General features: G+C 49.2%; 1 protein-coding gene across 1 annotated transcript; it reads left to right on the forward strand.

Annotated features, from left to right (window-relative positions):
• The first annotated feature begins 2,946 nt into the window (after positions 1–2,946).
• Positions 2,947–7,175, forward strand: SAP18 (Sin3A associated protein 18). The gene is made up of 3 exons (XM_008067989.2): positions 2,947–2,994; positions 6,390–6,512; positions 6,763–7,175. Exons 2-3 carry the CDS (start codon positions 6,391–6,393, stop codon positions 6,917–6,919), a joined length of 279 nt encoding a protein of 92 aa, XP_008066180.1. The 5' UTR covers positions 2,947–2,994; position 6,390; the 3' UTR covers positions 6,920–7,175.
• The last annotated feature ends 7,221 nt before the right edge of the window (positions 7,176–14,396 follow it).

Here is a 14,396-nt window from a genome sequence, read left to right on the forward strand (position 1 = left end):
TGTAGAGATGAGGTCTCGCCAAGTTGCCCAGGCGGGTCTCGAACCCGCGGGCTCAGACAATCCACTCACCTCAGCCTCCCAAAGTGCGGCTCAGAGGGAGGTTTCTAAGAGGTAGTTATTGATAATTGTTTTACAGCCCCCTCCCTAGCTTGTTTTGTAGTAATTTGCTTTTCTATTTCAAGTATTGGCCTCCACCCATAAGACACAAGTTAACCTAACCAGTGCTTTCTGATCTTCATGACCCAGACGAACCCCAACACCATGGCTCAGGCCATCCTTCCACCTCAGCCTTCCAAGTAGCTGGAACTATAGGCGCATGCTACCGTACCTGGCTTATTTTTATTATTTTTATTGTAGAGATGAGGTCTCACCAAGTTGCCCAGGCTGGTCTCGAACCCCTGAGCTCAGGCAGTCATCTTGACTCAGCTTCCCAAAGTGCTGGGATTACAGGCTTGAGCCCCTGCACCAAGCTTCCCCTTCTTTTAAGATGGCATGTTACTGTGGTGCTTAGGCTGGATTGGACCTTATGTGCTCAGGCCATCCTCCTGTCTCAGCCTCCTGAGTAGCTGCGACTCTAGGCACAGGCCACCATGCATGGCATCAGCCCCTGCACCCTTCAGGGATACCCTTTACCTCGAAGCAGTAACTTAGCATTGCTCCTTCCCCAGCCCCTGGCAGCCTCTAATCTGCCTTCTGTCCTTATGGATTTGCTTGTTCAAGACCTTCCCTACACGTGGACTTTGCAATGCCATGGGACTGGCTTATCTCACCTCGTACGGTGTTTTCAGGGCGCATCTGTGTTGTAGTCTCTATCAGAATTTCCTCTTCAAGACTGAATGATGCTCCATTGTCTGTGTGCTCAGCTTTGATGGACGCTTGGTTTGTTCCACCTGCTGCTGCTGTGAACATGGACATGCAAACATATTTCTGGTTCTTGTGGGTACAGACCTAGGAGTGGATTACTCGATCGTGTGGCAATTTAAATTTTTTGAGGAACTGCCAGAGTTTTTCACAGCCTCTGTATGATTTTTAAATTCCCAAAAAGGTATGTGACGTTAAAATTGTAAACCTGGTATATGAGGACTCAAGCTCTTGCAGATTGGGACTTTGTGTTTTGGAAGTGCTTGTTACAGTTACATAGTGGTTGGTCATTTTCCTTCAGCATCGCTCACGGCTCCAGGAAGGTGGGTTTAATTTACAAGGAAGAACTTCACTGATGGCTTGAGGAAAACCTCTTGCCAGAGATTCAAGCATCTGTTTCTTCCAGCAAATGAGAGCTCCTCATGTGCCAGTTGCTGGCTTAGGTCCTGAGGGTGTAAAGTCAGTTCTGGGCCTCCTTGCAGTGTGGTCATCCTGTCGAGAAAGCAGATGAATAAATACCAAGTCAGACTTCAGGCTAGGGGGCGGCAGGATGTGGTTGTTCCAGGGATCTTCTACCCCCATTCAAGAAAAAAGTATTCAGAATCCTGTCCTAAACCATCCTGTCTATAAATTGCAATCAAAGAAGGAATAGCCTTAAGTTAGATCTCAAAGTGGGGACCAATGAAGACATAGATGATTGGTGCAGGCAGCATAGAGCCCTGCCTAACCTCTGGTTATGGGGGGAGTTTGGTCAACAAATCCTGAAAGTTGGAGATCTGGACTGGGGGTTGCAGCCAGCAGCCCTGAGGTCATTCATGGCAGGAGGAGTGATGTCCAGAGGAGTCCGGTCAGGCAGGTGGAGTTGGAACAAGCCAGCCGCCATGGGGATTGTGTATACCTGGACTTGGGTGGTCACTCAGCAGGTCATGGGAGGAGTTACCCAGGGCGCTTGCTGTCTGTCAGGGTTCTACCAGAAAGAACCAGCCAGGAGATGTGTTAAGAGAGTCGTTGCGGAGAACTGCGTGATAGCAGGGGCTGGTGCGGCGCTTGGGACCCACAACCATAGGGCTGGCTCTCGGGAAGGCAAAGCTGGAGCTCTTGACCGTGTGCTGAAGTATCACCTACAGGCAGCTGAGTCTGCTCTTGAGATCTTTCAGCTGATGAGTCAGGCCTCCCAGGTGATATGGGACTGTCTCTCTGATTTAAAGTTAAGGGTTATAGCCCTCAGTCATGTCTACAGAATATCTTCCGGCAACAACCAGAGTCAGTTTGGTTGAATAATTGGGAACTGTAGCTTGGCTAGGTTGACACAATATTGAATCCCACCATGTCCTCAAGCTTCAGACAGTGGTTAGAAAGTAGCACTTGGCCCTCCAGGAGTTGGTCTGAGAGGACAGCTGTTAGAAGGTGGGAAGCGTGTGGAGGACTTGCATTGTCAGAAGTGAATACTAAAGTTTTTAGAAAGGAGAAAGTCCTGGCCAGACGCAGTGGCTCACGCTGATAATCCCAGTACCTTGGGAGGCCGAGGTGGGAGGGAGGGTTGCTTGAGCCCAGGAGTTCGAGATCAGCCTGGACAACATAGTGAGACCTCTTCTCTACAAGAAAAAAAGAAAAAGGAGAAATTCCTTTCTGGTGTGTATATATATATCATAAGTATGTATGGTTGGCCGGGTGCGGTGACTATCATCTGTAATCCCAGCACTTTGAGAGGTGGAGGCGAGAGGACTGCCTGAGCCCAGGGGTTTGAGACCAGCCTGGGCAACTTGGTGAGACCTCGCCTCTACAATAAATCACAAAAACTAGCAAGGCATGGTGGTGTGTGTCTGTAGTTCCAGCTACTTGGAAGGCTGAGGCGGAAGGATTGCCTAAGCCCAGCAGGTTGAGGCTGCAGTGGCCGTGAGCGTGTCACTGCACTCCAACCTGGGAGACAAAGAGTGAGACTCCAACTCAAAAAAAAAAGGATATATGGTGTATTAGTGTAGATTGAGCATCTCATCCAAACGCTGAAATTTTTTGAGTGCTGAGATGATGCCACAAGTGGAGAATTCCACATGTAAGTACTTAAAAACTTTGTGTTGTGTGCCAAATTATTTAAAATAATATATAAAATTGCCTTCCTGCTACATGTATAAGGTATATATGAATTTCGTATTTAAACTTGGGTCCCATCCCCAAGATACTTCATCACATACTCGTATATGAAAAGATTCCAAAATCTGGAAAAAATCCAGAGCACTTCTGGTCACATTTCAGATAAGGGATACTCAACCTGTAATTGACACAGAATAATTAACATCAGAATATCGGGGGGGATCACTTCCAAGACAGGTTAACAAAACAGCCTGACCTCAGGTTTATGCCAGCATTGGCATTCGATGGGGACAAATTTAAAATAACCAGGGGGAATTGTTGCAGGAGAGAACTTAATCTCTGACATAAAAATAAGCTACACAAACACCTCTTATCAACAGGGTGCCTGAATGAAACGTAATGTACACCTAACCCTTAACTGAACCCCACAAATCCATAATACAAAATATTGATTAATAAAAAAAATAATAATAATAAGCTACACGATGGAGGAAGGGTGGCAGTGAGTCTTTATCTGAAGTTTTACAATTCTCTTAATTGTTTTTTCTTCACAACATAAAAATTAAATTTAATAATTTTTATCAAAATATGTATAATCTTTATGCCATGAATTATGTTTTCTATTGTAGTCTCGGCATGTGTAACATTCCTGTGCCTTGAGAATGTTTTCCTGTAGTTTTGCATTCTGTGTGCAAAATTAGATGCTCACAGTGATGTCCAGCATCACCGGTCATTTCTCATGGGTGAGATTTGAGTATAGTTTATTGCATTCATGCACATGGCACCCTTTTAAATAACGTGCATGAGCTGGTCCAATGGTGAGAGAGAACTGGCTTGCGAGATAGCAGGGGACCCATATCCATAGGGCCGGCTCTTGGGAAGGCAAGGCTGGAGTTCATGACTTACGTTAGTGTCACTAGAATGGGTAGGCAACCCCTCACTGCTAAACTTGAGTGGCTTTCACAGATAAATAATGTTCACGTATCATGCTGGGACTTGCATGGTGCACAGAGTGGCCTTGGGTCTGAAACATTTCCTTGCAGAGATCAGGGCCCTCCCCACCGTGTTAGGTCCCTCTCTGGGAACAACTTCCTACCTGGGCTTAAGTGTGTGTGTCAGTCCATGGCATGTGGCCAAGCCCCCTGCTGTATCTGTTCCTGGCAATGAAGGAATAGGGTCCTTTGCCTGCAGCATGACGGTGTGTTGGCTGCAGGGCTGCAGGGCGAGGCCCACCAGCCCAGGGGTGGAAGCTCACTGTTGAAGGGGATCTTGCTGTCTCTCCTGGGTGAGCGCAGCATCCTTCCAGCCATGCTGGAGTGACTCGACACCTGCAGGTTGTGCAGTGGCTTGACAGTCTGGCGGTAGACACCGTTGAGCTCTTCCCTGTCTTCCACACAGCAGGATTTCATCCCTGGAATCCTCCGCTGGAGGCAGCAACAGGTGCCATTTGCTTGACACAGTTTTCTACAAAAACAGAAACTTAAAAACCAAGATGGAGATGAGATGAAGGCACATTTAGAGGTTTAAATAATGAGTGGTGGAATAAAGCATGAGTGATGGGGATGGAAGGAAAAGCAGTTCTGCTGTGTGTGTAGGAGGGCGAAGCAGCATGACTGTCGCGGGCTGGAGGCGGAAGGTGCTGAGCATGCTTAGGGCTGTGGCCTGGTGGCCAAGTGGGTGAGGGTGTTATTGATGGGGTGTGAGAGGAAGGGCACACCATGAGGACTCCGCTGACTCTTAGGGGGACAGGGAAAGACCTGGTAGCTGCAGACAGCAGGAGACGATGCGGCCATCCTGGGTGTTTCCACCCATGGTGCAGTTGCAGCTGTCGCTTTACTTTGGATGTGGTGTATGGACTGGTGAACAGTGGCAGAGCTACGACTCCCAGCTCCCTGGTGACCAGCCCCTGCTGTGCCTCAGAGTCCTTCTTCTTCATGAGTGCCTGACATGCTTGTGCCATTTCACAGTGCTCTACAGGTCGTGCTGCTGTTTCAGGCACCAAACCATCCATTTTGTTTTCCTAGTTGTCATGGAAAAACTGGGCTCGGTGGCTCAGCCTGTAATCCCAGAGCTTTGGGAGGCCGAGGTGAGTGGATTGCCTGAGCCTGCGGGTTCGAGACCCACCTGGGCAACTTGGCAAGACCTCCTCGCTACAATAAATCAAAAATTAGCTGGGCATGGTAGCGTGCACCTGTAGTTCCAGCTACTCGGCAGGCTGAGGCGGAGGTCTGCAGTGGCCGGGAGCAGACACTGCACTCCAGCCTGGACAACAGAGTGAGACTCCAACTCAAAGAAAAATAAATACATAAATAAAACAGTATAAAAACTTTTACTAGGTTATTTTTCCTAAGATGTTATATTTTAAAAGATGTTTCCAGATTGTGCCTTATTAGCTCAGGAGACTATGTTTTGTTCAAATCAGTATTTGCAGGGTAAGAATCTATGATATGAGAGGAACCTGTGTTTTCTCTTAAGAAAATTTTGTATATTTTAGCTGGGAGTGCAGGCTCACGCCTATCATCCCAGCACTTTAGGAGGCCAAGGTGAGAGGATTGCCTAAACCCAGAAGTTCAAGACCAGTCTGGGAAACATGGCAAGACCTTATCTCTACAATGAATCAAAAAATTAGCTGGGCGTGGTGGTGTGCGCCTGTGGTTCCAGGTACTTGGAAGGCTGAGGTGAAGGATCACCTGAGCCCAGCAGGTCGAGGCTGTGATGGCTGTGATGAGTGTGCGTCTGCACTCCAGCCTGGGTGACAGTGAGACTCCGACTCAACAAATATTTAAAAAGAAAATTGTGTATATTTCATTGGCTCTAGGACTCCATCTATTGTAAAACTTGATTACATCTAAGAAAGAAGAAATACTGCACATCCTTAGGAGAATTTTTTTCCTATCGCATTGATTCTGAGGGCATTTCAATTTTAGAGCAGCTAAACTATGGAAGAGTATGAGTCTTAGACATAATGAAATACAGTTATGTTGCATATTAGAACTAACTTGGACTTAGTTACTCCCAGAGAGGAGGTAATGTTTCCTAGCAACAGAAGACAGCATTAGCACTAAAAGTCTGACTTTAATTCGACAACATTTCCAATAGTGAGACCAGTACAGGGAATTTTTGGAGGCAGATGGTATTTTTAGCTGATTTAGAATTAAACTCTAGTATATGACCATGGCAGTTTCCTTCTTTTTTCTTTTTTAAAAAATAGAGACAGGGTCTCACTATGTTGCTCAAGCTGGCCTTGAACTCTGGCCGCAAGTGGATCCTTCCTCCTTGACCTCCCACAGTGCTGGGATTACAAGCATGAGCCACCATACCTGGTAATTCTCAAAGTTTCTAACATAAGTCACAACCCAGATAATTAGCTTATTGTCAGTATCCTCGTTATCTTGTTGCCGATTAATCAAATGTAAATGTCTTTTTTAAATATTCAGGATGGATGCAACCTTGAAAGAACTGACTAGTTTAGTGAAAGAAGTCTACCCAGAAGCTAGAAAGAAGGGCACACACTTCAATTTTGCCATCGTTTTCACTGATGTTAAAAGACCTGGCTACCGGTAGGTGACTTTTCATTTTAATTCCTGTGATCTTTTGCTCTTAACTGACAGGAGGTCGCCCGTTACTGAATCGTGTTAGTGGGGGGTGTGGGTTTTATTCTCTCAGTATCCGGCTGAATGTAACACGAACGTAGGTTTTGGAGCCAGGTTAGACGGTACTGGAACACACCCGTCTGCACTCCCGCTGTAGCACGGGTTAGGGTTCTCTGATTGATCTGTGGCCCCTGACGATTGGTTTTCTTCTCTGCAGAGTTAAGGAGATCGGCAGCACCATGTCTGGCAGAAAGGGGACTGATGACTCCATGACCCTGCAGTCGCAGAAGTTTCAGATAGGAGATTATTTGGACATAGCGATCACCCCTCCAAACCGGGCACCACCCACCTCGGGGCGCATGAGACCATATTAGATTCTATTTACTAGTTCTTAAATTTATTTTTCGGTGAGTTATGTAAAATAAACGTATGTACTCTCCTGCCCCCATTATTGCCATTAAGCCTTTAAATTCTAAGCAAATTATAATGCATCTACTTAGACGCTAGCTTTGGATGTGCTGTGATCACTAATAGAAAGTCTGTACGTTCAAGTCCTTCTGTAAAATATGAAGAAAAGTGCTCTTAGCATTCTGTGTGCAACCATATTGTTAAATACATGTGTGTCATCAGCTTGTGTGTGGAAGTCAGTGGATGCGTGGGAACAGGGAGTGCACCCACCTGTGGGGCTTACCACATGGTGGCGGGTATGTTTAAGCCCCAAGGGCAGAACAGGAAAGCCTGGGGGTTGTACGAGGTGGACCTGAGTGTGCTGTGTGGGCTCTTGCTGTGCAGCTGCAGAAGGGACCTACGAGAACATGGTGACAGCAACATGGGCATGTAGGACAGTGCGAGCTGGGAGACTGGCCCACCGCACTCACGCTGCCGTGACATGAGAGATCATAACAGGAGTGTTTTGAAAATGTGCAGAATAGGGCATGTTATTATTTATTTGCGTTAGAGTCTCACTCTGTAGCTCACGCTGGAATGCAGTGGCACACTCATGGCCACTACAGCCTTGACCTGTAGGGCTCAGGCGATCCTTCTGCTTCAGCCTTTCAAGTAGCTGTAACTACAGGCACGCGCCACCATGTCTAGCTAATTTGATTTATTGTAGAGATGGGGTCTCACCAAGTTGCCCAGGCAGTCCTTTCACCTCGGCCTCCCAAAGTGCTGGGATGACAGACGTGAACGACCGTGCCAGGCCTAGAATGGGACATTTTAAAGGCAGGAACCAGTGCAGGGGAAACATTGGTTAGGACTTAAGGCTGAGGTGGGAGGTTTATCCTGAAGACCTGAAAGTGGGGGGAGGGGTGAGAGGGGCCTCTAGGGCCCAGGGAGGAGACTGGGCGAGGTCAGTGGCCTAAGCAGGAGGCATGCACACATCCCCAGGCCCTGGGATTGGCGTGATCTCTCCAGTACAGTGGTCAAGACCCCTGGGGCAAAGGATGTCAGTCCTGACTGCACCAGTAGCTGTGTAACCTTGGAGTTACTTGAAGCAAGTCTTTGTTTTGTAAAATGGAGAGAATGGCCTGCAGGACTGTGAGGATTAAATATTTGTGAAGAGCTTAGACTAGTGCCTAACAAACGGTAAATCCTGGCTATTGGCCATGAAGTAGAGTTCAGTCCACACTGGAGCCGTCTTCCACTGCATGATCTCATTTTGAAGTTTAAAAAGAGCATGGCAGTGTGTATGAAGCCTAGCTACCTTAGTGTCTGTTATACAGCACGCTGAAAACGTACATCCCCAAATGAAAAAGATACATACTAGCATCAGCAGACCTACATTATCTGGTCCCTATGAAAGCAGCCACTTCCACTCCCAAGGACCCTGTGGGCTTGGTGTCTGTGCTGCAGTCGGTCAGCAGTGGCAGAGATCAACCCAGAGCTGAGGTCTGGTGCCTCTTCTCTTGTGGGCTTACACCAAACCCTGAGACTGTTTGTTGATTCAGACTGATAGACTGGTGTTTTAGATGCCATGAAGCCTAACTTTGTAGAGAACAGCCATGATTGCCTTCTCATCTGTGGGATAAAGTTGTCAATTACTATGCACATCAAGAGAGTGGGAACTACATGACATAGTAAGCCGTTTTCCCATAAGGTATGAATCTCACACAGGCTCCCATGAATTCCAAGTTATTCTCCCAGATTTAATGTGGGTTGGCTGGTTTGCCAAATTCCACCCAATGCTTGGTTCCAACATGGAATTTTTCCTTTAAAGATTTCAGCCTTCCACTAAAAGTAGTTGGAGAGTGAGTATGCATGTATTGCTGAGTAGACTGCTGAGAATCATAAGTCTTTACCTGGCCCATGTTCGCCTTTGGCTTTGAGTAGTAACTGAACTGTTTCCTCATAAACGGTCACCATGCCGCTCTGTGCTTTCGTGCTACCCTGATGCTTTGCTTGTTCATAGGCAGACTGGAGTTGACATTTGTTCCTGTAATGTGGGTTATAGTACGTGATGCTGCCTGTAGTCTTCAAACCTTGCAGCATCTGGGATGGTGATGCCCATACTCGCGTCTGAATGCCTGTTGTGTGCATGTACACACGTGTGCATGTGGGGGGCAGGTATGAATGGGGGCGGAAAGAACTGTTCAACTGCTATTAAATAAAGAGCTGAACTCGGTCTACCTCTTTGTGTTCAATCAAGCACACATTCCAAATTTGTTTTGTGAAACAAGGCAACACCAAAACCAAGCTTACCATGACGATTTAATTGCTTGGCTGTGCCAAACACAGGTGATTTCCAACTTGTGATGGGTTGACTTTCCCTTCTAATGACTATTATGGAGATGTGGGGTCCAAGTCAGGATTAGGTACATACATCATCTACGTGCAGGTGACGTTTGGTCCTCCAAGTGGTCCTCACTTCCCCTGGTTTAGGACCAGGCAACCTTTGTTATATGTTCTCCCACCCTCCACATACATGGCTTTCCATTTTCTAACTTGGCCACGGCACCAAAGCAATATGCATTGGGTGTGCTCCTTGGCTTATGAGGGGGCGGTGTCCGGATAAACCCATCAAAAACAGGCTCTCTCCTAAGTAGAGTGCACTTTGACTTAGATTTTCAACTCACGATGGGTTTATGTGGACATGACCCCATTGAGTCCAGGAGCAGCGGAACTGCGCGGAGGAACGACTTTGACCACAACTGTGGTACAGGACGGCAGTTTCCATTTATAGGTGAAAATGGGACCCACATTGGCTACGAGTTCAGCCTGAATTGAGGCTACTTAGAATAACGGCTCAAAAGTGGGGCATTGGACATAGGGAGCCAAAAATAGAGGGTGAGCTGAAACATTTTCAGAAAGTGTTCTTCTATACTTTGCTGCTTTTGTCCTCAATTCATTACTGCCTGGCTTCACCCACACTACGCTGACACACTGTTTTTGTACTGACCTCCCCTGCAGTTTCAAACTTTCTGCCAAGATTGTCATCTTTTTTTTTTTTTTTTGAGTTGGAGTCTCACTCTGTCACCCAGACTGGAGGGCAGGGGCCGCCCCCGGCCCCCGCAGCCTCGACCTGCTGGGCTCCGGCGAGCCTCCCGCCTCAGCCTTCCAAGCAGCTGGAACTACAGGCACACGCTACCACGCCCAGCTCATTTTGATTTATTGTGGAGATGAGGTCTCGCCAAGTTGCCCAGGCGGGTCTTAAACCTGCGGGCTCAGGCATTCCACTCACCTCAGCCTCCCAAAGCGTGGGATTACAGGCTGAGCCGAGCCACCGAGCCCGACTAAGATTGTCATCTTAAGTGGACCTCCTTACTCAGTTTTTATACAAACCAAAACACCTATGTTTGAAAAAAATGACAGTCATGGTTTCCACTTTGGATGTGACAGGAGCAGCCAGATGAGGCCAGCTGGTTCTGGTTGGTTTTCTGCTCAGATTGGGTTGCTTCTGCCAACAGCTGTGTCTGCAGGGGAACAGTCTTGCTTGACTAGGCATGGATTTCCCCCCAATAAGAAATCTCTAGGAGAATATAATCTAAAACCTAAGAGCAATATAAATACTAGAATGTAGTTTAGTAAGCACAAATTCTCAGCCTGGGAATGTCATGTGGACTTGACTGTAGAAAGGTGCTGTAATGACATCCCTATCTCCCAAGACTTGGGAAGAGCCCATGGAACAGTGCTGGGGACAGCCTGGTGAACAAGGAATGCTCAGTAAATGCTGGACGAGGAAAGTCATTTCTAGCCCTTTCCTTTGTGCCTTTGGCTGCTGGGAAGTTTCTGTGCTACCCAGGCCAGCATACCAGTCCAGTTCTCACCAACTCCAAAGAAAGTCCCAGATGGGATTTGGTGGATTCGAGCAATTAAGAAGGAAGTGACCCTCCTGAGGGCTCTTCAGGATGTGTGAAAACCCTAGGACAGTCAGGATTGGTAACTGGCAGTCCACAGTGTTCCAGATCGACTCCCTCACACTTCCAGGATGCTGGGAGCAGGGGGCTTGGGATGGGTGGGTGTCTTCCATACCAGGGGCCGTGTGCCAAGACATGGAGACTGGGCTGATGATACAGAATCTCCCTGGGAAAGTCCGGTGAGGAGGAAAGGAAGTGAAGATGCTGACAAAAAGGTGGGCAGGGGGTGCCAAGGAAGGAGAGAAACCACCCCGGAGAGAACACTGCTACGCAGAAGACCAACGAGAGCTCCTCCGGAGACAGTGCTGATACTTGTTCACATCCTAAGACAGGAGGGAGAGTGGGTGCGGTGGCTCTCGCCGATCATTCCAACACTGGGAGGTGCAGGCAAGAGGATTGACTGAGCCCGGGGTGCAAGACCAGACTGAGCAACTTGGCGAGACCTCTACAATAAATCAAAAAATTAGCCAGGCATGGTGGTGCACACCTGTGGTCCCAACTACTTGGAAGGCTGAGGTGGAAGGATCACCTGAACCTAGCAGGTTGAGGCTGCAGTGGCCGTGAGCATGCCACTGCACTCCAGCCTGGGCGACAGAGTGAGGCTCCAACTCAAAAAAAAAAAATTAAAAAAAAGACAGGAGTAGCAGCAGCACTTGGAAGGGCACAGCATGAACAGAAGGCATAATAAGCTCTATCTCTCTCTCACACACACTCACACACACACACACAAGAACTCACACAGCCCAGGTGTTGACTTCTGATAAGCGTCAGGCACTATGAACCATCCAGGTGAGAATCAGGGCAGTGGCAGAGGCGGGAGGGGAGGGAGGAGATGACAGGAGATCCAGGAGAGCTTGTCATCCACAGAACATGAGGTTGTAGGAAATGGAACACAAGAAAGTCAATCACTGAAGCTTCACCTCCTCATCTGAGAAATGAGGGGCTGCCTCAGAGGGTTAAATTAATAATAGATGTGAAGCACTGAGAACCAGGCCTGGCAAAGAAAGACCTCAGTTGTTTGAAGATACCGCTAATTCATTCAGTGAACATTTTATTATTTTTACTATTTTTGGGGGTTTTTTTGAGTTGGAGTCTCACTCTGTTGCCCAGACTGGAGTGCAGTGGCCACTCCAGGCCACCACAACCTCAACCCGCTGGGCTCCAGCGATCCTTCCGCCTCAGCCTTCTGAGTAGCCAGAACTACAGGCATGCGCTACCATGCCCGGCTGATTTTCTGATTGATTGTAGAGATGAGGTCTCGCCAAGTTGCCCAGGCAGGTCTCGAACCCACAGGCTCAGGCAATCCACTCACCTCAGCCTCCCAAGGCGCGGGATTACAGGCTGAGCCACCGAGCCTGGCCAGTGAACATTTTAACTTGCCTAGAACCAGGGCCATGGACAAAGCAAGCAGATGAGGTCCTTGCCCTCAGAGTGGCCGCCGCCCTGTGGGAGATGAACATGAAGTCTTTGATTATAAACCCTGCCAAGTCCTATGAAGGATGAGAACAGGGTGTTCGGAAGGAATGAAGGAGGAGGATGAAGTTTGATAAAGTGACACTTAGCCCAAGACCTGAGACATGTCAGCCAGGACCCGAAGTCTGAACGACAGAAAGCTCCCAGCTCATGCACAGGGGCTCCTGGACCACAGTGGAGGCCGGCTGGCCACTGTGCTCCCACGCCAGAGCTCCTCTGCGGGGGCTCTACTCAGGCCGGCTTTCCTTTCACGGCAGGCAGACCCCCAGCTCCAGGAGTACTTCTGCATCTCTGGAAAAGAAGGGTGCTCCCTTGCAACACTAGCCCATGGTGGTCTCGGCACTGGCTCTGACTCACCTTGCGTTACATGCCTGGCACCCACCAGTGTGGTGGCGAGTTGTGATGCTGCTTGGTAAGCCTGGAGCTGGCCTGCATGGCTCAGGCAGTGGTCGGAGCAGGCAGGATGTCAGGTGTCCACCTCTGAAGGGGGAGAGGGCGTGCCGGCGACGCACCGTGGGCAGGGACAAGTGCTGCAGACCAGAGCAGCCTGGGGGGCCCCGGCGGGAGGCTCGGAGGCATGGGAGGGTGGGGCGGCTGGAGGCACGCGGCTGGAGAACAAGCTGGGGCTCAGCATTGGGGGGCCTTGGAGGCCACCCTGCAGATCCTGGGTTTCGTCTTGAGAGCAGTGGGAAGACACGCTTGAAAGACCCCAATGTTTGGAGCTTCATAAGCTGGAAGAATCAGTTTTAAAACGCAGGAGTGAGGACACAGAAGGAGGGAAAGGGCTGGGGAGGAAGAATTCTGGACGAACTGAGCCCGCAGGGCTGTCCCGAAGCAGATGGCCCCCCTGCAGCTGCCAGCCTCGTCCTCTGTGCTCCTCCGGCTGCCGCCCTTCTCTCGCCCGCCTCCTCGCCATCTTCTCTTCAGTCCTCGAAAGTTATCTGTCACCAATGTTGCCGACTTTGCCAAATGCAGCCGTCACTGCTGAGTCCTCTTCACCTGAACTCCCAGCAACAGGAACAGAACCAGATTCTCCTTGACAGACGTTCTTGGTCCTTCCCTGGCCTCCTCTCCATCCCCCTTGCTGGATTCCTCTGCCTCTTTCCCTCGAGCTGGGAACTCCAGGTTGAGCCCTGGTGACACGCTGGGCGTGCCCCACTCCCTTCAGCAGGTGCGCCCAGCTCTGTGGATCCTCCCTCTCTCTTTCTCACACACACACGCACACACACGGTACATGGCGAGAGGCAGGTAGGTAGTGCAGCCTTGGTGTGTGGGAGGCTGACTAGAGCTTCACTCTGAAAGACAAAGCTAATGTTAAAAGTAATTTTACATTCTATTTATAAACTACACTTACAACTACACAGTCATTCCTAGAACAAGGACTCAGCCAACTTCGGTGACGATGTTCTGACAAGATGAACGGAACACAAGGGCACAACTCAGGGGAAGAGCCTTGACAGTATCACATTCCCACAACTGAGCCTCTGAAGCCCTCCATCATGCTTGCCGGCTGCAGCTTCTCAAGTGTCTGACTGGTCTCCGCAGTGGACCCGGTCCTCACTGTGCCACTGGATGTAATCGGACAAGTTCTCCCTTTCCAGTAGTACGTGGATCCAAGAGGATCTTGGGCTCAGTGGCCAGGGCAGTCAAGTCACCAGGGGGCTCTTGTGGCTGCTGTGGCCATAGCTGACCATCCACAGGAGGTTCGGCCCAAGACAGGCTGTCGAACCTTCTAGAGGGAGGCTTCGGCTCTCCAGGGTGGCCAGGCTGAGGGCAGAGCTTGAGCGTCAGCTGCCACGAGTACAATGAGCTGACATGAGAAAATGAAGCGGGCAGGGGCAAGCTGGAAGAGAAGGAAACAGTGCGAGAGCCACGAGTCCCTGCCCCAATGTCTGAGGCCTCTGCCCACCCCCATAGCCACCGTGTGGCTGCCCAGACTTGTCCATTCCCCCGATCCCTAGTTTAAGCCATGCTTCTGTCGTATGCAAACAGCAAGAGTCTTAAAAGGGCACCGATGAAATAA

This window comes from Carlito syrichta, unplaced genomic scaffold (assembly GCF_000164805.1).
Source record: "Carlito syrichta isolate Samal-C Ts95f unplaced genomic scaffold, Tarsius_syrichta-2.0.1 Scaffold309850, whole genome shotgun sequence".
Classification (NCBI taxonomy): domain Eukaryota; kingdom Metazoa; phylum Chordata; class Mammalia; order Primates; family Tarsiidae; genus Carlito; species Carlito syrichta.

What these genes read in the sequence shown, in the direction of transcription:
- SAP18 (XM_008067989.2), top strand. Translation starts at nt 6,391, where the DNA reads ATGGATGCAACCTTGAAAGAACTGACTAGTTTAGTGAAAGAAGTCTAC. An exon ending in GTTAAAAGACCTGGCTACCG is followed by an intron (nt 6,513 to 6,762) that starts GTAGGTGACTTT and finishes TCTTCTCTGCAG; the next exon opens with AGTTAAGGAGATCGGCAGCA.